The sequence below is a fragment of the Anser brachyrhynchus genome (assembly GCF_964034855.1).
Source record: "Anser brachyrhynchus genome assembly, chromosome: 3".
Classification (NCBI taxonomy): Eukaryota; Metazoa; Chordata; class Aves; order Anseriformes; family Anatidae; genus Anser; species Anser brachyrhynchus.
Window position 1 is genome coordinate 45,738,639 of NC_137696.1, and position 25,519 is coordinate 45,764,157.

A 25,519-nucleotide genomic window follows, 5' to 3' on the forward strand; every position below is an offset into this window, starting at 1 on the left:
ATTCCAATTTGTAAAAGAAAAAAAATTGAAGTGAGCAGTTACTAATTTGTCTTTATTTCACAGTGTCTCACTCTCAACATGAGGTACTGCTTTTTCTGCACCATGGCTGTAAATTATTTTCTGTTGTCTTACCCCTTGGCTTTTGGGGATTTGAAGTTTTGTTTCTTTGTTTCAAAGCTAATTGACAGTAAACTTTGTCTTTTTTTGGTCTCCATACCTGATATCAAGGGACAAACCATTGCATCGTTAAAAAAAACTACACGTTCTCTTATCATTGGTTGTGTTGATCCACAACTTCTCTAGGCAGCTTGTTCTAGCGCCTCATGACCCTCACAGTAAAGAATTTCTTCCTATTATCTAATCTAAATCTATCCTTTTTTAGTTTAAAAAACATTACCCTTTGTCCTATCACTACACCCCCTAACAAAGAGTTCCTCCCCAGTTTTCCTGCAAGTTCTTTTTAGGTACTGGAAGGCCACTGTAAGGTCTCACCAGAGCCTTCTCTTCTCCAGGCTGAACAACCCCAGCTACCTCAGCCTGTCTTCGTTGCTTCAGCCGCTCCAGCCCTTTGATTTCTTGGTCTCCTCTGGACTTGTTCTAATGCTTTCATGTCCTTCTTGTGCGGGGGGCCCCAGAGCTGAATGTAGGGCTCCACGTGGAGTCTCGAGAGCGCAGAGCAGAGGGGGAGAATCGCTTCCCTCGACCTGCTGGCCATGCTACTTTTGATGCAGCCCAGGATACGGTTGGCTTTCAGGGCTGTAAGCGCACATTGCTGGCTCGTGTCAAGCTTCTCATCAAGCAGCACCCCCAGGTCCTTCTCCTCAGGGCTGCTCTCAATCCATTCTCTGCCAAGCCTGTATTTGTGCTTGGGATTGCCTCAGTCCAGATGCAGGACCTTGCGCTTGGCCTTGATGAACTCCATGAGGTACTCACAGCACCACTCTCAAGCCTGTCCAGGTCCCTTCCCTCCAGCATGCTGACTGCACCACACAGCTTGGTGTCATCAGCAAACTTGCTGAGGGTGACTTGCTGAGGGTGCACTCGCTCCCGCTGACCATGTCTTTGACAAAGAGACTAAACAGTGCCAGTCCCCAGACCGACCCCTGAGGAACACTGCTCATTACCGATCTTCACTTGGACATGGAGCTGTTGACCAGAACTCTGAGTGCAGCCATCCAGCCAGTCACAAGCCCCATTCCTCTGTCCAGTAGGAATTACCATTCATGTCCACTCAGTGTACAATGAGCCTATTCCTTTCTTGCAGAACAGTTGGAAAAAGGCAACTTTTTCCACAACACAGGAAAGGATGGGGTCAGATATGGAAGCGCAGCTTTATATTCTTTCCATTATAACCACCACTACCCTTTAGTCACCTTGACCTGAAGGAGGATGTTCTTCTCTCCAGCCATGGCCTTGCTGGTTTCACTCTACCGCTTTTCCATGAAATTGATGTGTCATGCTTGTAACAAGTGCCAAGTGGCTCCTTACCTAGCTTGAAGGACTTCAGCATGATCCCTTCCTTCAATCGAAAAGAAACTTTGCATCCATAAGATGCAGGGGGCGGAAGATGATCCGTAGTTTCCCAACAGAGTGAAAATAAATGCCATGGTAATCTTGTTCCCCGTCTATGGGTTTACAGCCTGTGAACAACCTGAATCTCAGAAAATGCAACAGCTACCCTCTTTGTGCTTGTGTGGCTTGCTCTGGGCTACCCACTCTGCCTCAGCTTTTCTGGAATTGCAGCTTTTTCATACCAGCTGTGTGACTCAGCAAACAGCTTAAGGAGAGTTTTAAGTGAATCCTGTCTTCCAATTAGCCCACTGAGGACTGGGGGACTCCCTAGAAATTCCAGCTCTAGAACTTAAGCATTTAAAATGCTTAATTCTAAATAGATTACTTCATCAAGCAGAACAGATAGAAATTATTCTAACAGTGGTGTCGTCTTCTCCAGAGAAATGAAGAAAATGCCTGTTTTCAGTTCTGGCTTTGATGGTATATTTTAGTGTTTTTTTCCCTGCCGGTACTGTGGTAGTTTCCATCTGTGTACTGCGATGAAAGGAGCATTGTGGAGTCTGGTGCTGGTCCCCTGTAAGTTCCTAGGAAGAACTGCATAAAGAAAGCCTCAGTGGACCCTGTTACAGCAGCTGGAAGTCTGTTCCTAGATGCGCATGCTGTGAACTTGTGTACTTCACATATATAAATGTATACAACATTTTTGTAGTATTTTGCCTCTTTCTTTTTTAAATACCTTGGTTTCTTTTCTTCTTCTTCGACATAAGAGAGAGCTGCTGAAACTCTGCCTTACCTGGAATAGATTTGTATAAAAAGCAGTGTAGTACCTTCAGAGTCACGGCTGCCAGCGTTGAGAAAGCTGTGGAAAGCTGCAGGACTGGTCCCAGCTGCCACAGTTGGTCAAAATCTCTCCAATAGTTGACAAATGTGTTTATCTCTTATTGAATGAGTCACGGCTCCTATCCGTAGCCAAGTGATGACAGCCCTGGGTCAGTGCTAGGTTAGTGTAGCAGGATATCTAGTAATTCCCAGCGCAGTGAACTGGCTACTCAGCTAACATGTGAGGTGCCTTTGTGAGATGCCTTACATTTCTTCAGTGAGGTTTCCAGTTTATAAACAAAACTGGCATGGATATTAGGATCTGTGGCTGTGGTAGCCTTTCTCCCCTGCTCTAAATCAACAAGCATTTATGAGGTGCTAGAAGACAGTAAGTCGCTTATGAAACGCTAATAAGGTTTAACATCAGCGAAAGGAAAGGTCTTGGGGGGAAAACAACAGCAGCCCCCAGAGCAAAACATAGTTTCCTTGTCTCCTTTCTCTTCTCTGTGCTTTCACAGCTGTTCTTCTCTCTCTACAAATGTATTACAAGCTTCAGCTTTGTGGAAGAAAATTCAAACTTTCACTCTCTTGTACATCTAACCTGCAGCTGTTGAATATGCCGTAAACCACTGTCAGACAGGCACACATGGTTGTGACATTCCTCAGCGTGCTCAGTGTGTGTACACTGGTGGCTCTGCCTACATCTGCACGTGCCTCCCTGGCTTCTCTGGAGACGGGCGTGCCTGTGAGGGTGGGTAGTACCATTTGTTGTGTTTTCTTACACTTTATTGCACAACTTGGCTGGTCACTGCAATCTCCTATAGTTGCTTCTGATTTAAAATAGGAAAGTTTGTAGTTTGAGTCCTGCAGGCAAGCACTGAAAGCTCTTGTTCTTTTTTCCCTGCACTTTTGAATTCACTCTTCAATATTTGTGCTACAGAAAGTCTGAGGTGAGGTAGCCCCAATTTTTGCGGCAGCTGCAGTTAGGAGATGAGATCCTCATCTGCTGGAATTGTTTGAACTGTATTGGTTTATGTTACTAAGAGGGAATCACATAGTGCTCAGAATTCAGAATCTGCAAAAATGTTATGCTGTGTTTCATGTCAATTGGAGTGTAGTGGGAGAGCAGCCTTACCTAAAAACATCTTGTAAACCTTGCTAGCCAAATCCTACCTCTCTTGCTTTGTTTTTAAGTCTTTTCCTTGAGAAACATGGAGAAAGAAACCTATTAAATACTGTGTGTATTAACAGTGCCAGTTACCCATCAGAGTAGCATGGTAGAGGGATTTCCTGGAAGGCAGAATCTAAAATACATGCATGCTTTTTTCCTCTTTGCATTTCTGTATTCTTCCAAAGGTCTGTAATTCTACTCCTATGTCCTAAAATAGAAGCCTGAAACTAATAAGCCAGATTTGCACTTTAATTCCTCACTCTGACTTGTAAGCTATCTTTCATCATGAGGTATGTTTATCTAAGACTGGTCTTTTATTTTACAGATACAGACGAATGTCAACAGGGCCGCTGTCATCCTGATGCTTTCTGCTACAACACTCCTGGGTCCTTCAGCTGCCAGTGTAAGGCAGGTTATCGTGGGGATGGTTTCCAGTGTGTATTAGGAGGTAAAATTTTACAGTTCTTGAAAGTTGGACCGGGAATATAATTGGAGAACTGGAGGTTATATGATAGTTTGCCTTCTCTATAGAACAAATTGTCTCACCGGGGACTTTGTTCTTTCTCAAGTCTCTCAGGTTCTGAATTGCATCAGGTTTGTGCCAAAGTCTATATCTTGACTATTATCACTTTTCCTGCTCAGTATCCTGTTTTAGGTTTTGTTTGTCTACCCCAAGCAGTTCTCAGCCCAAAGATGATGCTATCTTTAGAAGTTGCCTTATGTGATGGTTTGACAACAGATTGATTTTGTTTTGCATATGCAGCAGTCATGTATCATAAAACATGGAACTGTTGGTAATGTAAACTAAATGTAGCATTACAGGAGAAAAGCGAAGGATGAGACGAACGTATCTGGAATTCACTGAGATCCAGATACCTACATTCCAAGTATAGCCAGTGAGAATCCAGAAAGACTAACTCCAGTTTCTAGCTCTCTTAGATGTTTCTGTACTTACCCAGTTTGTTCTCTATTTAGCAGAAAGTTCTTTATCCTTCCACACTTCTGTTCTTGCATTGTGGTTTGAGTCTTGAAGTATATAACTCCTGATCTTGTAGGCATGCTAAAATACATATATTTAGTAAGGAACCATAAGGCACAAAGTAGCATTGTTAGAGTTACTTCAATTCAAAAGCATGACAAACCTAGGTGATAGCACTCAAGTTTTGCACAACGTTGAATGCTTTCATCCAGGAAATACATAAAACCTACCATCTGAGTACATTTGAACGCACTTCCCCTGCTTCTGAGATTCTTGCTGTTGGGCTACAGACCACCCTGCACCTCTCCATAGACTAAAAGTCAAAATGTGCAGCCAAGAGTAAAAAGGGCATGTAGCCAAAGGGAAAAGAAACAAAAAAAAGCAGTATGACTGAAGAAGGAAAAGCTGTCTTTATAAACCAGCTTCTGCACTGTGTCTTAATGATATCCAAAGTATTTGATGATTCAAAGCTGGTTTTTTTAAATGATTGATGTGCTCCCTTAAAAGTGCTTGTCTGCATGACACAGTATCACTATCTGATGTGTTGCTGAAACTTAATTTTTTCCTTTTTGCTACTGTCTTCCCTAATTTGAAGTTCTGACGTTTTTGCATGGTACGATGCTAATGCCTCAAAACAAAAAAGGCAAAGGGTAACTTATATAGGAGAGGCATAAAAAATCACAAGGTGATTTCTGGTTTTAGATCATATTTGCATGGCTTCATCGTGCACTCAACAGCACGTACTATGTCAAACCATCCAATGTCTGTAGACTTCACTATCATAGGTAAATTGTAGGAGCTTTTGCAGTGTTCAATTCTGAAGCTCAAGCTTTTGCAACTGTATGTGAGTCTTCCAGTATTATTTTCAACGTACTTCTCATCATGAATGTCCATGCATATTTTTCTTTTAGTGCCAGATGAATGTAGAACTACTCAGTGTTTCTGACCAATGTTAAAATATTTAGCAACGAACCTGCTGATAAAAGTAGGATTTTTACTCCTAGAGAAGAAACTTGATGTGAGTAGCTCGAAGCAAAATCAAACCTTAGAGCTTCCAGTTCTTCAAGAACAATTGCAGAGGCAGAAATACTGTGTTCATGTCTGGCACATGCCCCTTTGTAGCTCAGGCCGGTGATTTTGGGTGGTGAGGCCCTGGAACAAGCTGCCCAGAGAAGCTGTGGATGCCCCATCCCTGGAAGTGCTCAAGGCCAGGCTGGATGGGGCTTTGGGCAACCTGATCTGGTGGGAGGTGTCCCTGCCCCTGGCAGGGGGGATGGAATTAAATGGTCTTTAATGTCCATTCCAACCCAAACCATTCTGTGATTCTATGATTCGGTAGGCTGTTACTTGAATTTAACCAATTAGCTCTATTACCGAGGCATATTTAATTTCTTCTGAGTGTATATGATAGCATACTTGAGTTGTTGTTTTTTTTGTTTGTTTGTTTTGGGAAAAACACCTTTTCACAGTGTGTCTACTAAACTGCTAAGTACAGACTAGTATTTTGTACTAACTTAATATTGTTATTACTACTTATCCTGGATGCTTCGTGATTTTTCCACACTCAACACAAATGTAGCTTGAATGGGGATGTCTCAAAGTCAGGGCTTTAATGGTAACAAAAAAGTGTTTTGGAGAGTTTAGTTGTGTCTACTGTTCTAGTGGGTGGGGATCGGCCAGGTTTTGTTAATTGGTTAATATGTTTTTTTTGTTGTTTTTGTTTTTTCATGTGGTTTTGTACTACCAGTAGAAGACGTGCTTTAGAAACACTTGCATCAATTGGTTCTGCTCACGAAATTCTTTAAGCAGGAGTAAAAAAAAAAAAAAAAAAAAAAAACAAAAAAAAACCCCACAAACAAACAAAAAAAACCACCAAACCCACCCTCCCCCCAGCTTTATAGATAAGAAGTCTTACTTTTGCTGAACCCTGACTAATGGGCAGAGCATCTGTGTTGCCTTGCTGGCCTGCAGCAATGGGAGCGTTGATAACAAAGTTAGCTACTCCTCCCTTCTTTGAAAGTTAATAGAACAATAGCTGCCCCTGGGATGTCATTTATTGCTAAAGCTTTAGTGCTTTTAAAATGGATATATCCGACTGCTAATCACTGCCAGTAGTTAGAATCAAAATACTTTCTGAAGCCTAGCAAAAAGCAGCTTAGTTTACTTTAGCACCCAATTTGTAAAGTAAGTTGCTTCAGGATGGAGGTTGCAGAAAAGAGTCCATTGTATTCAGATGTTATTAGAGAGCCTTTCTTCCCTTTTTACCCACTAAGGTTTTGATCTTGTTAGCCTCAGTCAAGTCACTGAAGTCTTTCCTGGTTGTTAACAGCATGGAAAGTTTCATTCGTCCAAATACTCTGTTCTTTTTCCTGTCCTTTTCTGAACAACGTGTACAATTGCTTGCTTGTGTGGAGTCTTCATTATTACGTGGAGCATGCAGTTGAATCTTACCACTGGGAAGAGCAACTCTTGTAGCAAGCAGCCTTAACAAGTAAGATGGATTTGAGTTGTATGTGAGTGGATGTGGTAGGAGTAAACCAGCAGGTTAATGAAAGAGTTAACGATGCTGGAATGCCCCGCTGCTCACAGCTATTAAGAATGTCTGCACTTCATTATTTCCTCACGCTTCATTTTTCCATTTCAAAAACCAGATGTCTGAGTGTTTCTACCCCTGCAGACCCCAGACACTGTTTACTAAACAGACACAAGTCTAGATTATTGGACAGGGGGTCTGACCATTAAGAGCCATTCAGCGGTCCTCTGCATACCATCTGTTTCACACGAGAAATGCACTTACAGGGCAGCACTGGAAGTGAAGGATTGCAATGCAAAGTGAATGGACAAAGGGAAGTGTGTTGTTTTGTCTTTCCTCTTCCTTTTCTGGCAATGTCTGAGAACAGCAGTTAAAAGTGCCAGCATAACTCTTTGTGATATGTGGGGAATAAAGTGATCCACATAAGAAATAAACAAGTACTCTTCGGTTGCATACTGGTCACAGTTTTAAATCACTTTTCTGTCTTTAGCTTGTGAATGAAAACCTGTTTGAGTAGTTATATCAGATCTTGAAAATTTTCTGAATGTGGGTTGAATTTAATATAGTATACCAGGCTGTAATCCCTCCTACAAAGTGGAAGGGAAGAAGGCCCATACATCCCTGTTTCTCATGCTGTTTTCTCGGCCTCCATCTTTTTTGAAAAAGTCCATAAATTATCTTCTGCAGTGCCACCACAAGATCTTTCCTTTATAACCAAAAGAGACTTTGAATATTTGCATATGCCTTTTTTTTTTTGGCTTATGTTGGGAAAGTGTAGGTGTATATTTTTCATCCGGTCCACTTTCAGTATCTGTGCTATTTCCAGTTCATTTTTTCAAGTTCTGTGGTATTCTTCAGTGACTTTTAAATTCTGTGTTGCTAGTGGTAGTTGATAAAACAACTGGAAAAAATGCCGAAAACATTAAATTGCAATTTTATTTTTCTGAGAAAGGGTATTCATTTAGCTTGAGTTCAGGATGCACCCTTTCACGTATCTAGTCTGACTTGGGTGTGCTGTGGTCCATGGAGCATCACTTCTTCAGCAGCCTTTCTTCTCTGTTCTCACTACGTTCTTACTACAGCCTCTCTCCTCAGAGCTCCCTTCTGTATGCTCCTTCAATTTTTCACTGTTCTTTTCAACTCTGGGTACCAGAGTTGGACCCACTATTCCTTGAATCATGTTATTAATCCCATGTAGAGTAATAACTTTGCTTCTCTATACCTGCATGGTGTTCCCTGTGTATCTGCTGAATTCTTATTGATACCCCCTCACAATCCCAACAGGACTTAGCTTGGTGTTCACACTGAGCTGCTTATCTGCTGTCAGCTTTCCTGGGTTGTCATTTTCCAAGACAAGTCTCTGTCTTTAGAGGATGATGTATACAGTATCTCCCACGAAGAGTAACTTTCCATTTGACTGTGAATCCACTTGTTGATTTTAGTGAGCTCAGTTTACCTAGTGAGGAGGTCGCGGAACCTTGGAAAAGGCATGCTTCATTTTCCAGTTGCTACAAACAAGTATGGTAGTAGATGTAATGGCACAGGTTACAGCAGTTAAGCATTATTTGCTCTTAGTTCTTGGTGTAGTTAATGGAAATTTTCCTCACATAAGAGTCAAGAGACCAGAGAACTCTTCTAGTGTTAATTGTCCTATATCACTGAAGAGCCTTAACTAGATGAAATATTACTGTATGGGTATTAAAGGAGGAGCTCTAAGGAACCTTCTCATTTAGGCTGATGCACTGAAGGAAAGGAAACTTACTAGCCCTGTCTGTGTCTGAAAGCTGGCTTACAAAGTAGCCTTTGTATGACCTAAATACGTGCCAATTCTTGCTATATGTTTTGTCTAACTTGTATTGTTAGATCACCAAAGCTTTATTTACTGTGTGAATCTCATCTTTCAGACTGCGTTATAGCTAGCCTCATTTCAGACAGTTAATTAACACAATTTAAAGCTTGCAAAATTAAGCCATCTTTTATTTTCTTAAGCACTCTGAGTAAAATGTATGACTGTGTAAGCACTATGAGTAGATTATCCCAACCAGCTGGCATGTCTGGATCTTTAGAAAGAATAAATCATATACTCTGAAATCATATACTCTGCCTTCTAGAAACAGGATTCTGATTTTGGAAACTAATTTGGTTGACTAATCTCTTTCCTTTGGTGGGGATAATTGCATAACCAAGGCGTTTGTGAGATTGGTTTTGATCATTCCAATATGACCCCTCTTCAAAGCTTCCTTAAGTATTCCTGTATAAAGTCTGTAGATTTAAATGTGAGCATTGTTTTTGAAATTTGAGCAGGCATTGGTATTTCATGTTCCCAATAACTCCAGTATATTTTATGTGTAACAGTTGGGTCCAAGCTGGGAGTACGTATGCTCCTTTGTATACTTTATATTTGTTAACTCCTTTTCATAAAATTATTATTTTTTAAAAATTAACAGACTAGATTAATCTGTTTGAGTTTCTCTAATTCTGGGATTTGGGACAGGAAGGAAAACTGACCAGCTTCTACATTAGCTCTTGTATCCCACTTAGGAGGAGCTAATAGTGTCTCAAAGGATGGCACGAATGCATTGCAGAACAGAAGCAGGGAGGGTCAGTTTACTAATACCCTGTATTCCTCCCTGCTTTCTCTCATGAATGATGCGTGTAATTAGATTAAAAAAAAATGTGATAAAACTATCCTACTGGAATCAACATTTCTTTTACCTGCATGGTATTTTGAGTACTATAAACAAAATTTGAGATAATGGAGTTTTTCCTTCAGTGTTTGACTTTGTAGGTTGACTCAAGGCCCTTCACCACCCACACTAAAGCTGAGGCCAAATATTTTATTTGCTTGGACTGAGCTGTTCTCCAGACATTTGTATTGCTTTAATTGTGTCCAGGTGCATGAAACTTCTCCAAAGCTTTTGCTTGCATAACTGGTTTAAATAATACTAATAAAAAAAGTCCCCCCCCTTTATTTTTTGATATTTGTGTGACTGTTACACCATGATAGTCTGTAGGCACATGGGATTAGATTCTAGCTCAGCTGGGCTGGGTCTAGGCTGTCCACCAGGCAAGAAAGAAAGAAAGTAAAAAGAAGAAAGTGTAATATTCAACCTCTTCATCAGACAGACTGTTGTAAGTATTTCTAGCTGTCTGTAGAAATCACTGACAGCAGGAAGATACTCCCCGGAATTAGAAGTCTTTCCCATTGTGCAAGACTCCTTTATGAGTCTCAAGTGTAAGGTAAAAGTGACCCAGATTTCTTTGTGCAGAGAAGGAAGAATGTTATTTTTATGGCATTCTCTTAATTTCACTATGCTCTTTCATATCTGAAAGGATATGTTGATCTAGATGACATTCCCTATTGCGCAACAGAGATTTATTCTTCAGTCCAGACTGCTTTGTAAACTTGAAAACAAAAGAAATGAATCCCTTTATCTCCTGATAAACTGTAAAGTTAGTCTTCTTCTGTAACCTCTGTAGCAACACATAAGCATTTGGTGTGGCCACTGTGTATCACATGTTTATCAGTATGCATAGTAGTATTCCTGTTTTCAGTATAGCCTCACTTCCATGCTTTGTCAGGCACTGGGCAAACTGTTCCTGCAGTTCCTCTTGTAAGTCTAAAATATCAAATGAGGGCTCAAACGTGATGCCAGAGCTTTAAAAAGCTATTATGCATCAGAGCAAAGAGTTGACTTGCTTCCTAGGCTCCATAGAGAACTCAGCATCTGCCTTGTGTCCTGATTTTCTCTTATGCCTCTGAAGGGAAACTCAACTTTTAGCATTACAAAAAAAAAATACTTTACCCACTGTATGGTCTGGCTAATTACTCATATTTTAAGGCCCATGGGTATTTGCCAAACAAGTAGACTTTGGGGGGTCCCAAGTCGGACAGAATGTTCTTGCTAATGTGCTTCTAGGAGAAAAACAGAAGCTGGAAAACATTGTCTGTGACCTTTCGATGTAGGAAGCTGCAGGGGAGCTCCTTGTTCTGTTTTACATTACCCAGTGAAAGATATTTGAAATGATGTGAAGTTAAGGCGAATGTGTTAAATTTACATAGGACAGACTTTCTGAAGGTGCACTGAAGGTATATGCCTTTAAAGTTTGTAACAATGTTCCTCCAGTGGTGAGAATACTCCTGTTTTAAATCGTCAGTGCATAGTAACTGTTAGTGGAACAGAGTTATTAGTTAAAACAGAAGTATTCACCAGTCTGTTTTTTTTTCACAGGAGTGGAAAAGACCAGATGTCAGCATGAGCAAGAAGTAGCTCTTGCAAGCGGGGGCGCCTTCTTCCAAAGAGAGATGAGAGTGGCTCAGTTCGTTCCTCAGTGTGATGAGCATGGCAATTACCTGCCCACTCAGTGCCATTCCAACACTGGATATTGCTGGTGTGTGGATAGGGATGGAAATGAGATTGATGGCACCAGAAGTGGCCCAGGAGTTCAACCACCATGTAAGTGGCTGAAGCACTTGTCTTTTGTGTGTCTCTCTGCTGAAGTGCACCGTCTCCAAATACGGGGCCCCTGACATATAGCACTGACTTGGAGCAGTGCAGACTTCTGTTGTCCCAGCCCTTTGACAACTCTAGCATATGCTTTTCCTTCAGCCAGGGCATCTGGACAGCTGTGGTGTGCCACTGATTAAGAAAGATGGTTTTCTGATTTCTTTTGTGCCTTGAAACTGTGAGAGGCCTCTATAGTTTCTGCCCTCAGGGAGCTGTGGCAGCTACAAATGTGTGGTAACTGGTTGTTGTTTCAGGAAATGAAAGATGTTCCTTCTTACGTCTTCCTCACTTGAACTGCAAAATAAGAAGATTTTGAACATTTGATGGAACAAGCAATTACAGAGTTGAACATGACCTTTTATGTCAATTGCTCCTTCTCTGTCAGCCAAGGGAAAAAAATGAGAAGCTCTCTGCATCAGATTATAGTTATTAGTGTCTACTTATAGGGCTGTTTCCTTCTAAGAAGCCTGGCTGTAATTGTATCTGCAAATAACAAGAGGCCTTGTTATGCCGTACAAGCTCATTTTTTTCCATCTGTTTCTTTCTCTATGAACAAGGTCTGAGCACAGCTGCTCCTCCTGTTGCTATTGGGCCCTCTGTTCGACCAGACACGATACCTCTGCCTCCAGGAACACACTTGCTCTTTGCCCAAAGTGGGAAAATTGAGCATGTTCCACTAGAGGGAAACAATATGAAGAAAAACGGTGCAAAAGCACTCTTGCATATTCCAGTAAGTAACCTACTATAAAATTCCACGTGTCTTGGAAGAGCTGCAGCAAAGATCAAAGTGAATGTTTGTCTTTTATGTCATTTGATAATTGAAGTTCCAAATTCAATTTTTATTCTTCATTAGAATTTCAGTAACCTGTCACTTTGTCACTGAAAATTCTTGACCTGACTACTCAGAAAAACCAAGCTATAGAAAAAAATATTTGCCTTTAAAGAATAGATCATAAGATAAAAATCTAATATTTGTGATCTTATGTGTTTCCAACAGCTCATGATATAAACACTCCTACCCTTACACTTTCATTGGCTTTCTATTCATTTCTGGCTGTGGTATAAAAATGCAGGAGACCTACAAAAGCAGTATATGGAGTTTTCCTCTTATGCCCTCAAAATTTTGTCATAAGTCTTAATCTCTTCATGTTCTCAGTCAGTTCTCAGCATTCTTGGCTACAGATATATAGATTTTTTTTTCTTGCTTCCTTTTCCATGTGCAGCCCCAGTGGGTGGTAAATCCTTTTCCCACACTTCTTACTACTATCTTGAGAATCATTTTTCCTTGAAAATGAATCCCTGATGCTGAGAATGTATCTTTTCCATCACCTGTGACATGCACAAACTTTTTCCACTTCCAATTTCATCACATTCATTTATTTTGCCTGAAGCTTGGGATTTCTCTTTTCATTCTAGTATTAGTGTATTTATAAAAGATAACAGCACCAGGTAGCATGGTGGCCTAATAGATGAGATACTGACTAAATTACCCAGATTCAGTTAAGTACACAGTACCACAAACTGTGCTGTGATGCAACGGCAAAATCAAGCTTTTGTCTCTTGTCCAAAGCACTGTTGCAGCAATGCTTTAAAGAAAATACTGTGGGTAGTTAAGCTGATATAGAGAAACAATTCTGAATCCTTGTCAGCTAGTCTCATTACTTACTGGGTCTAGCTTAAATGGAGTAATTAGAACCATCATCAGGAAAGAGCTTCCAAAAGACAAGATGCAACTCTTCATTAAAACTTCAGTTAAACTCTCGATTTCTGCACGCAGTATTGTCTTTGTTTTGTGCTATCTCAGTGTTGTGTATTTAGGAGGTGACAGTGTGGAGACATTTAGACTGTTTAGTACCCTACAGCAATAATGTAGGCTCAAAAATAAGTCCATCTCTGTTCTAATGCATGTTCTTGGACCATCTTTGTAAGAAGTTGCTGATCCTTTTCATTTTCCATCCGATGAATGAGAATCTTAAGTTACAAATAAAAAAGAAATTGACTCAGAAATCCATACAAAATTAGTGTTTTACCCAGAAAATGCCATTCATTTGTTTGGAGAAAAGAGTTTCCACTCTGAACTCAAACTTCAGCCCTATCTTTTCTTGCCCAGAAAATTGCTTCCTTGTCCCTGAGCATATTTATTCCAACAGAATGATTGATTTATGGAGTATTTCATTCAACTATTTTTTATTTTAAGAACTCACTTTGCTGTAACTTTATGTCAATTAATGCTATGTAAGTTAAGTGCTAAAACACAGCCATTGTGCATGGATTAATGAATATGCAGAACAGCAGTCAGATTTGATAAAGTCATTGTTCTGCCCTTGAAGGGAAAGGATGAGAGGGAAAAAAGCAGATGAGGAATAACAAAGTAAGATATTATCATGAATTTTCTTTAAATGGATATGCAGAAGAAATTATAGAAGTAAGACCAACAGGTCAGTATTAATATCTACAGTGCTTCATTGGAGTAAGAGAACAGTGAATGGTGACTGCTAGTTAGAAGGAACTTGCAACTAAAAGTATTATTCTAAGCTACACTATGATGACTACCCATACTGTCCTTTTTTCTGCCTGTCTTCTCCGTCTCTCACCTCTTCCCAAGAATTTTGTTTTTTCAGGCTTGAGACTTTGACCTGCTGGCAAATACTTTTGTTGTCATTGTTGTTTGTTTTGTTTAGCATAAGCTGACCTAATTTGCTTGTTGAACAACAGGACAAAGTTATTATTGGAGTTGCTTATGATTGCATGGACAAGATGGTTTATTGGACAGACATCAGTGGCCCTTCGATCAGCAGAGCTAGCCTGCATGGTGGGGAGCCAACAACCATCATCAAAACAGGTAACAGGACTAAGTTCTTTGTCTTGCTACCTCCTAGTAATGGTATTAGAGACACAAGTTTAATAATCTATAATTCCCAGTTGTTGCCTGAGCTGTAGCATCACAAGTGAGTGCTATTTTGATAAACAATAACCAGAAAGCCTGGTTAATGTAAAATGAAAAAAAAATCAATTTCCTGTGCAGTAGCACTTCATTGCCTTTCCACTACTGAGATAAGTGAGAAGTCTGATCTCTTTATATAAACTAATTTTAAGTCCAGAAGTGCACAAGAGCAGGCTGGAACATACGGGTAGACTAAGCTCAGATTGCTGTAAATAGAGACGTTATTCATGCTTACAATGATGCAATGCCTACAAGATGTAAATACATGAAGAAGGAAAAAGCATAAATAAACATGATGTTAACAGTTGATTTAGGGTTTTGCTGGTTTTAACACAGGGTAGTCATGCCTTATGTATCTATGAAAGCTTTTCAACAGTCAGTGATTGTGCAAATAAAGGTGATTCAGTAAGTATAATGTAGCTGGATTTTCAAAATGCTTTTTGAAGTTCTTTGCAAAGAATAGGCTTGCTGGGAGAACTGAGGGATGGTTCTCTGCTGGACTGACAGCTTCTTATTGAATGAGTAAAAGATAGTAACAAGGGTAGCAGTAAATGGCTGGTGCCATTTGTGATTTGAAATGGAGGATGATGGGTTGTCAGCTTTCTGTTGAATGACTAGTGGACACAATCAAAACTAAAGCTGACTGAAGAGTTGCAGAAAGATCTCATATTTTGGTATGCTCACGTTGAATACTATCTGTGGGTGTCACTCTGATTTTGTTCTGGCAAGCAAGGTAGGTAATCTTTTGACTGGCTGAGATTTGGTTTTCTTTAAGCATTTTCTCTCCTTCTCTCTGCCTGTCAGCTGTCTGTTGTGCTGGGGAGTAACGGGTGAGCAGGGAGGCTGGAGAACCCCTGCTCTCTGTTCATGGGCTTGGGGATTGAACAGCTGAAAGGTGGCTAGAAACTGTTTCAGCTGCGAGTTTCCTTGTCTCCCAGTTAAGTTGTAAAGTAAGAACCAGTAAAACTAGTCTCATTCAGTTCTCACCCTTGGACCTGCTTGAGGCTTCAAGAATTGGGCTAGAGGGTAATGTGGGGTTGGTGCTTTTAAACATTATGTCCTGTTCTTCTATTTTTTCCCCCAGGTCTCTGTTGCTCAGTGCAGTTTGTGTTTGTTTTCATTAGAAGAGTAAGTGTAAGCCTGCCCATCTACAATATGAAAACTTTTCTTTAAAAAAAAAAAAAAAAAAAAAGGGTTAAGGGAAAGGACAGGTTTAGCGAACGCCCCCCCCCCCCCCCCCCCCCCCCCAAAAAAAAAAAAAGGGCAAAAATAGCTAGCGGCACTTTTTGCATGCACACGTATCCTCAGGATTGTAGAACACCTGTAAAGTCAAGTCACTGGAGCAGGTGGCCCTTGCTTTTGATCTTTTTCAACTGTTGTCACTAAAGTTTAGGAAGTTGACTTGGCAAAATGATCAACCAGTTTTAAAACTTTACAATAATCTTGCTTTGGTTTTCTTTATCTGTTTAAGTATCTCTGCCTGGAGTACGTGCTTCAGAATAGCCAGTTTGCTGGGGCTCCATTCAGGCTCTCAGGGGCAGTGGAGAGGGGGGAGCAGCCGGGATCTTGCCATTGTCCTGGGAAGGGATAAGGGAGGGCTTAAAGCCATCCCTAGCCGCAGTAGCAACTATGGTATTTCTGTACAACTTGATGGCTGAGATATTTGTAGGACTTCTTTTTCATTCCAACACATTCAATCTAAAAGGGATTCTGACCCATAGTGCAAGCATGTGCTTGTATAAATACAGATTCAGTGGGGCAAGGATTTCCAAATTCCACTATTCAAGTATTTCCTCAGATTCTGCACTTTTTAAAAGTGAGGGAAATTGCTACTGCTAAAGATTTTGTATAGATTTAAATTGGTCTCTCTAATGCTAGAGTGTGTGCATGCATTAAAAGTCTTGCAGTGTGTACAGTATTTTAGGAAGATTAGTGAAGACTTTCAACTCAATTTTATTATTTTAAGTAATTCAAGGTGCTTACAATGTAATGATGCCATGTGGAAACTTCATTTTTTTGATCTGCTACAAAAAGAATTGTGTGTGTAAAGACATCTCGTGATTTCTGTTGTCCTGTTGTCCCCGTACGATGTGTGTGGCATTCCTGAAGAGATGTTGAGCAGTGCTATGCTCTTTACTTTCTGTGAAATGTTAACTGGTTTGATAAGGAATCAGAACAATATAAGGCTGAATATTCAGTATTTGAGTATCTCAATGCTGTCCAAAACTGAAACTTTAAAATTTCAGGAAATGGGAAAAATGCCTCACTCTCAGAAAACTCATGAGAGTCTTGTCATAAACTATTTTTTTGTTTTGTTTTGATATTTGTCTTTTTCCTCAGGAGAGCTACAGCTGCTTGCTGCGTTCTTCTGTTCATGTGTATTTTTGTGGAATGCACTTTTTTTGTTATTATTTTTTAAGTTCTTGCGATCCAAGTTGAGTTGCTTTGCAGAAACATGTTTTATTGTGATGCTCCATCCAGTTCTCATCTATTCCTGCAGCTGTATAGCCTTTGGAGGCTTTCTGAGCTCTGCAGCTGTGTAGGCAGGTCAGGAAGTAGAGCTTCCCTCTTTGTAGTGATTGCCTAAATTATATCAGCTGTATGTGTCTATGTCTGTTTCCCAGGGGTAGAGCCTGTGACTGTATCAGGCCTGATGACAATGTAGCAGGAACACATTTGTGCCTCTTGAAAGACTATATCTTAATTAATCTTTTCCAGCTTTTCAGCAATGAACATACATCTAAAATGATGTGTTCAGGTTAAGTTTAATCCACCCTGATGAGAGAGTAGAGGCTGTTTAGTCTGCCGTGTAACTGTTGTTCACAGCAAAATTGTATCTCTGTCTGGTGTTCTGGACCAAATGCCTTTTCTCCAGAAAGGCAGTTTGTGTTGCGATCTGTTTGTTTAATGGCTATCAGCAAATAAACCTGAGAATTAACAGAAGGCTAGCTTGCCACATACCCTCATTCCTGTACATTCAAATGATGTGTGGATCTGCATTTGAAAAAAATCTATGACAGATGGCTGGTATGAAGGGCCACTGCCTATTCTGGGGAGTGATCACATGCAATTCTTTATTGCTTTTGGAACTGAAATCGGAATAAAATTGATTTGTACCTGTCTTTGGCTTCACTACATCCTGCACAACCTGCCTACTCTATTTCAATGAACCTTGAAGAGTGTAAGGCAGCTTTTCAACAGTGGCTGAATTAAACTTCCAAGTGCCATATATTTATTCTGCATCCTTCATGTGAGTTAGAAATTACTAATGCTAAAGCAGTAGGTCATTATCTGTTGTTTCCTGTTGCTTTTGGAACAACTAACTGTCCAAGAAAATCTGTGCACATACAGTTCTAAAACATGTTCCAAAAAGGGTTGCTGTGCAAAAACAAAGAAGTGGATCTAAATTCCGTCAGTTAGCTAACATCATTATCTCTAGTCCTTTGAGCTTGGTTATCTTTATGTATTGCATTTGCTAAACTTCGTATAAAATCCAGTTCTCAGAGGAGTGCAACATCCCCCAGTACCAAAGAGGGGGCAATATTAAAAGTTTTAAAATCTATTCTAGATCCTGACTTGCTAAGGAGGGTAGAATAAGTTGTATTCTAGCCCAGCGTAACATAAGACATGAAGCATGAGTGTCTTAACAATTCAGGCTGTCTGTGCTGTAACCCTGACTGAAATACAGGTGAAATCCATGGCTTTTATAAAGGAGGTGCTCACAAGAAGGGAAACATGGGCCGGGGGAGGTTTGGGGAAAAAGCTATCAAGCTGGGAATTCCCTCACTCTGCTTTAACCCAAGTCAAACTGCTTTACTTGTTCCTGTGTAAGTGCCAAGGAAAAGCCAAAGCTCAAAGGTGTGAGGATGGGAAAGGAAGAACCAACGCTTGGAGAGTGAAGGGGACCTTGTTGGAGGTGGGAAGGAAGGTCTTTGAGAAGGCAGGAACCTACTCTAAAAGGTGTAGAGCTCTAGGTTGTAAAATGTTTCTGTTTACTGCTTATCAATGGTCTTGCTTGTTTGGTCAAACCATTTGCTTCATTAGGCCTTGCTAATGCAAATATTCTTCTTGCCCTCCTAACAGTCCTCAAGTCTTGGTATAGAGCTTGTTGTTCCCCTGCACAGGGGTCTAAGGTGTTAAACGTGACCTGTAAAACACCACAGGGTGTTGAAACCCTACTGTCCTGAAAAGGAGGCTGACTGGCAAGGCTGTGATGTTAGACAGCAGTTTCGGCTAGCTAGCACTTGGGCACCTTGGTAGTGATCAGAGGGGTGTGCAGCTCTCATGGTGTAACCTAGCTGCATTAGCTGTTTTATTAACCTAGTAAATCAACACCCAGAGAGTGCAAGAAATGAAGAACTGGGGAAGCTGCTGCCTAGCTGTTATGCTATTTTGCCATCCCTGCACCAATGAGGCACTGCAGTGCCCCAGCCGATTACAGATCAGTTGCATTTCAGGGCAACGTTCTTAAAAATCCATGTCCAGTAGTAACATAAACAAGTCATCTTTGTTGTGTTTATTGGCACTGCGTTTGCTGTCCTTCTCTGATTACAGATAGATCTTTTATTTATATATCAGACACATCTCCAAGGGCTCTTTGTGTTTATAAAAGTTCTGTGTATTTAAACTTCATAAGGCAAAATTCATATTCCTCTTCCAAATGATGCAAAGTGGCTTTTGTTGGACCACAGCCAGAAAACTGAAAGAAAACTTCTCTTTTAAGAGCTGAGAATGCTTATGAGGCCGATGTTGTATATTGGTACAAGATATAATGTCTAGGCATGATTTTTTCTGTTCTCTTGCAGACTTGGGAAGCCCGGAGGGGATAGCTGTAGATCATCTGGGTCGCAACATCTTCTGGACTGACTCCCAACTCGATAGAATAGAAGTGGCTAGGCTGGATGGGCGCCAGCGTCGCATCCTTTTTGACACTGGCCTGGTGAACCCCAGAGCAATTGTTGTGGATCCTGTGAGAGGGTACGGATGCCTTTTCAAAATATACATGCAAAGCTTGGTTTTATAGAATAGATTTATGCATTTATTTATTTAACAGCAGTGTATACTCTGTGTCCATGTATTAGGCTGTCTGTAGACAATAACAGGACTATAGTTCCTTAAAACAATGAACAGAAATGGAACAACCCACTCATGTCCTGTGTCTGAGTAGTAGGCTTGAAATAAAACTTCTAAAATGCCCGCTAGGTAATACCACAATATTTTGATGAGAGATTTGTCCAATACTTGTTTGTACCTTGCTTTCAGTACATTGTTTGCAGGATGACAAGCACTGCCCTTATCTAAAATATGTTTTTTGTAAGATTACTGGACTAAAGTACTAGATGAATCAATTTGATATTTTAATTTCCATCATCACAACCATTTTTATTGTACAGTGTTCCTTCTTTGAAAACTTGTAGAGTGTCATTATTTTCATTATGTCATCATTTTCACTTCTGTCAGTTTGAGAGGTCCTATAAGGCTTTTATTTGAAGAAGCAGATAACTTCATATTTTAAAAAGAGAGCAGTCACAGAAATAGCTAAGTGAGGTATTAGTAGGCAAGTGTAAATGTTTTCAGGCTATGGTTTCAGTCTGTAAAAATGGTACTGTATGTACTTTTATGTAGTCTTTAATCTGTTGACATTTTTTTTAACCCATGACTATTTGAAGAAACATAGGGAAAATTAGAACTACTAATGCTGGATGCCTGTTGATTAATGTCTGACCTTGCCTGCTATTTTTGTGGTGCAACTTTCTGTAACCTGGCTGCGACTGAGAAGAGAATTCAGTCAAAAAACTCAGAAGCTTAGAAGCAAAGAAACTTTCATTTCAGTCATGAATTGCTGCAAAGCTGTACTAAATGTTTGCTTAATTGATATAATAGCCATTTGAAATGCTCTTACATGACAATTAATTTATGAACAAATGTAGCATATTGCTCAGGGGGAGGTTTTGGAAGAGCATCCTCATTCCAGATGTTTGCAAACAATGTTTGTAGCGAGAAAGAATGCATATGGCACTTAAAAATTTGAGTGACAAAAATTAAATGGAAAAGTAATAGCATTGACTTCTTGCATTCACGTAACATAAAATAAACATTTCCTATATGTCACATAATTGTGGGATGAAAACATCTGTGCATGTGCATCAACTGACAGCAGAGTAAGGAAAAAGAAACGCACTTCATAGCGTGAGGGAAAGGGAGAGGCACAAGCATAATGAGACTGAGGGGAGACCAGTTCCATGCAGAAACTCCCTGACAGCGTAGGGCTCTGGGGTCTGGCTTCTGTCTCATAGCAGATTTTGTTAGGTAGGTTTAGGGATAAAAAAGCAAAGGTGCTTGCATTGAGGGACCCTCTAAATTCTCAGACCCAGAAAGTATATTCAAGGAAAAAAAAAAACCGCTAACTGATGACCATTAATAATAAAGTATCAGTGAATTTACGGCCTTCTCTGGGGTTCTCCTCTGACCATAGTCTGCTCTAATCACTTCCATTGCATACTGTTAGTATGCTGACAAGAAAAATGTAATTTTGAATGAATTCCACAAATGCATGCCAAATGCTGCTGCTGTTTAACCTGAGCAGACATGACGGCTGGTGAGGAGGAGTGTTAGGGATGTATGTTTTGACCAGTCCACAGAACTGTTGCAGTAGAGGTGGTTTTGCCTGGCATCTTGCACATAACCTAAACAATATAGAAAAAGCATTTCTCCTTGTGTGTGTGCTTGTCTTTCTTAGTTTTTAATGGGAGTATAACATTTGACATATCTTCACTATTCTTTTGTTGCTTCCATATCCAAGGGCAGTGTGGTCCTTCCTATGGATTTAACTAATCTGGGGATGATGGTGTTATTTCTGTGTTTTTACTGTTTTCCTTGATTACAACAATCCTTTGAGATCAGTCACTGTTTTAATTTTTGCCTTTTTCTTCCTCTTAAGAAACTTGTACTGGACTGACTGGAACAGAGAAGCTCCTAAAATTGAAACCTCATACATGGATGGCACAAACAGGAAAATACTCGTTAAGGATGATCTGGGATTACCAAATGGGCTGACATTTGATCCTTATTCCTCAATGCTGTGTTGGGTAGATGCAGGTAAATAGGTGTTGAAATCTATCTTCATAATAGTAGTATAATAATTGTCCAATCCTGAAAGGATGCCCAGCCAATTAATACTTATAGCTCTTTGGGCTAAGTCTTAGATTTCATACCTTGCTTTTTGGCTTTAATAATCTCACTGTACTTGTTCATATGACCACTGTTGAGTTCACATTAGAGGCTGTAAGCTCAAAGACTTTAATTCTGACCAGAAGATTTTCCAGGGATGCAGCAGGTTTATATCTGTGTGTCTTGCATGTGGCTTTATGTTTAGATAGTATTTAGGCCTTTGGGGAAGTTTTGTTTTCATAGATGATAGTTTAAGACCAGAAAAGAACACTGATCTGTCTAATCTACAGAACATCACCTTGGCATTATTGTTCTAAGCCCTGTAACCTGTTGTAAGGTAAAGCCTGGCTTATATTTGACTGAAGCAACCCTTGAAAAAGCAATTCATACTGTATTTAGAGATCAAGAGATGAAATTCTGTCATTGACACATTGCTGGTTTCCTGCCAGTGTCTTACCCGTTCAAAAAAAAAAAAAAAAAAGCATGCTTTTAATCCTCATTTCAACTGTTCTTTTTTGCCATCCTGCTGTCTTTCCCACTGTAGATTCTGCCAGAGATCTCTTCCTATGGATGTCCTTTTATACTTCAAGTCACCTTTCAAGTTACTGATAAATTAAAAAGATCAAGCTCTCTCTTTCACTGTAAGAGAATTTCTCCAGCCTTCATATGTTTCTCCTTGTGCTGTCTTTCTTTTTTCCTCTCTTCTTCTTTTGTTCTCAGTTTAGTCTCTTATCCCTTTTTCTCTTAATTTTGAAACCCACTACTTAAGAAAAATCTATGGGTGTTTACGTTCTCTAGCCTGTTTCCGAGGTGTGTAGTAGACTTAGAGCTAGACCTTTTAACACCCTTTTTGCATCGATAAGTTGGATGTTCCTCCTGCAGTATTGTCTTCATGGCCCAACCCATCAAGCTTTTTGGGAACGTGTTTACCAAACTCAACTTGAAAAATGCCTTCCAGAGGAGGTGGAACTTGGCTAGTGGCTGAAGGATCCCTCCAGAATGGAGGAGACTTTCTGTCAGCTTCTACCCCAGCCTGAGGATGCTGGTTTCTGTACCAAGAGTTTCAACATGTGGGCAAAGTCACAGCTGTACTGGATGTTTGTGTTCCAGTAAGTTAGGTGCTGTGCTAATTACATTAGCACTAGAGTACTTTGCCATCCAGTCTTTGGCACGTGTGGCAATTTGGCATGGGAAGGGCTTTGTCTAAGCAGCAGACTGAAAGACTTCCAGGAAGTTTTATTCTGTTTATGCTTGCATGCTTACACTTACCCTTTATACCCCCTGAGAGCCCTCTTGGTCTTGTTTTTGAATAAACTGAATTGTTTCACTACATGCAGGTACAAAGAAACTGGAATGCATGAACCCTAATCAGTTTGGTCGACGAAAGATTGTTGAAGGAATTCAGTATCCTTTTAGTGTTACAAGCTATGGGAAGAATTTATACTACACAGACTGGCGCAGGTATGTTATCTGCTAAAGGAATTATGGAATGCTTTATTCTGTTTTCCTGTCTCATAGGAACTGAAGTATTTGCTGCGTTTCTCATGTGTGACCTCTCACACATTTCTTTTTTTCTTTTTTTTCTCCTGGCAATAGCTGTTGCAGGGCGGAGTGAATCTGCAGAGTTGATGTATTGATGTTGCCAGTTAACCGAGTTTTCTTTTTTTTCAGCATATTGGTTTGTCCTCTAAGAAAATGCTTTTAGCACTGAACACTTTTGGGAAAGGAGTGGGAGTTAACATGTTTTCCTTATGGCTGTTCTTGCTGGATTGTAGAGGACAGAAATTAGTCACTCAAGGCCTTCCATGCTCAATGTTATCTGACTGTTCAACCAGAAATAAGAAGACACTTGTACTGTCTTGGTGGCACTCTTTGTTGCAAGTGAACTAAAACATTGAAAAATGATTGAGACTTTAGAGTTTATATATTTAAAATATGTGTGCTGGATGTTTTTCTGGAAATACATAGTATTTTCTTTTGAGGTAAATGGTTATGTGGGCTTATGTTCAAATTTGTATACAACTGATTCCATCAATTGCAGCAAGAAGAGCTATTAATGAGCATGATTATTTCTAAGCTAGAACCTAATAGCTGGGAAATGCTATTCTGGGTACTTAAGAAACTGTGTTGCAGTTCTGTCGTCTTGAGTGCTCTCTTGTTTCTAGGAAAAAAAAATTACTTATGACCAGCTGTATTCCTTTCAGATAAAATGCTTCATCTGAAACACAACATTGTCCATAATCATTACGTGTAGTATCTATGTAGTCTATGTCACAGAACATTTTGGAGGGGCAGGATATGCAATGTGTCAAAACTACTACCAGAAGTGTTCCTGTAGAGGGACATCTCCTGTGTTGGAAGTACCTCCAATAAGAGTAAGCTCCTTTTGCTGCCTAGCGTGAGGGCTGTGATGTACTTGAGTTGTCCATGAAAGCTGAGGTCTTGGTGGATTTTTTTTCTGGCATCACTTCCTATTAGTCAAAATAAAGCACTTCCAGATCTTTCTTTTTTTTTTTTTGATTTGTTTTGTTTTTCCCTGTACTTACACATTACTTTCTCTTGTATGTGGCAGGGATGCTGTTGTAGCAGTGGATCGCATGGTTTCGATAGAAAATGATAACTTCCAGCCTCACAAGCGCTCCCGTCTCTATGGAATCACTACAGCCTTTGCTCAGTGCCCAGGAGGTAATCCTCATTTTTTTTCCAGATGCGCAACACCTTAGCCTGTAAATGAGCTTAGTAGCAGCTCCCACTGAAAGGCTTCCAACTGATATAGATGGTTATTTAAATCTAGTTATTGCTTAGATTTGTGTCTTTGAATTACTAAAAATCACATATGTATGTGTTGTTTTTATAGAAGCAGTTATTGTGGTTGCCATATCAAACCAGAACAGGGAGAGAAGGGGCCTGTTCTTTCCTTTATGGAAGGACAGGTGTATGATCAAGATGAAAATCTGACATGGCAAAAGCTGCTATCTTGTCATCATCTAAATCGAATGCTATATTTGTAGTTAGAGCTTATTTACTTTTTTAAAAAAACTTTGAACTATAGAACATAAACTTTGAACTATAGAAATATCATGGTCTTTCGTCCTTGATTGGTGATTTTAAAATGAGAATGTTCAGAAAACAGCAGGTGGTAGAGTGGGTGGACTGGTCTTTCTGTTCTGTTGAATGTTAAGTTTTTCAGCTACTTTATTGAAAAAACCCTTGTGAAGCTGGGAAGAGAGGAAGTTGATAACCTTGAAATAACCATTTGTTCTTCGGGAAGCAATACCACAGTTCAGTTATGTTCTTCTTATCAAATCACAGTTAGGAGATGAGTTCACTCTTTTGTTATTACGATGTGGCTAGAATTACAGGAGTTGTGGTATTTTAACTTCAGGCCTAAAAAAAATCTTAAGATAGTTTCCACTCAAATTACTCAACATGTATAGTAAAAATATAACTTAATCACATACATGGCTTAGAGCATTAAAAAAATGCATATGAATATCGTAACTAAGAAACCAGTTATTTTATTAATACTAGTTAATATCATTAATCATTTGGTTGACTAGTTAATTATTAACTAGTGGTTAACTATTAACAAGTTAATAGTTCCATAGTGATAGGCACTGTATAGCAAAATAACACTGTGTGCACTAACTAAACGCGTATAAAGTTAGTAACCTTGGCATCATTTCTGTCTCATCATAGGTCGATTTCAAGTGTTTTTCCTCCTTCTCTGACTGATACCTTTGCCCTCAAAATCCACTGCTTGTAGATCTTTCGTTTTACCCTCAACATTAATGCATTCCTCCCCATACCCCCAATATTATTTTGTTTTCACGAATCATTCCTCAATGTTTTTGTAATGGCTGCTCTCCAGGAACGACATCCT

General features: G+C 39.8%; 1 protein-coding gene across 3 annotated transcripts in view; it reads left to right on the forward strand.

Moving 5' to 3' along the window:
• The window catches only part of NID1 (nidogen 1), a 61,550-nt gene that overhangs the window by 16,285 nt on the left and 19,746 nt on the right, over positions 1 to 25,519 (forward strand). For 2 of the 3 annotated variants that reach the window (XR_013949693.1, XM_080588296.1), the window contains exons 11-19: positions 2,939 to 3,082; positions 3,828 to 3,950; positions 11,247 to 11,471; positions 12,080 to 12,252; positions 14,238 to 14,364; positions 19,272 to 19,443; positions 21,407 to 21,564; positions 22,974 to 23,097; positions 24,209 to 24,321. Coding sequence is in view for 2 of the 3 variants with exons in the window: in XM_080588296.1 (XP_080444422.1) it covers positions 2,939 to 3,082; positions 3,828 to 3,950; positions 11,247 to 11,471; positions 12,080 to 12,252; positions 14,238 to 14,364; positions 19,272 to 19,443; positions 21,407 to 21,564; positions 22,974 to 23,097; positions 24,209 to 24,321 (1,359 nt within the window). In the remaining variant the exon portion in view is untranslated. The remainder of the gene's footprint in view (positions 1 to 2,938; positions 3,083 to 3,827; positions 3,951 to 11,246; positions 11,472 to 12,079; positions 12,253 to 14,237; positions 14,365 to 19,271; positions 19,444 to 21,406; positions 21,565 to 22,973; positions 23,098 to 24,208; positions 24,322 to 25,519) is intronic. The other variant, XM_080588295.1, reaches the window with a different exon arrangement.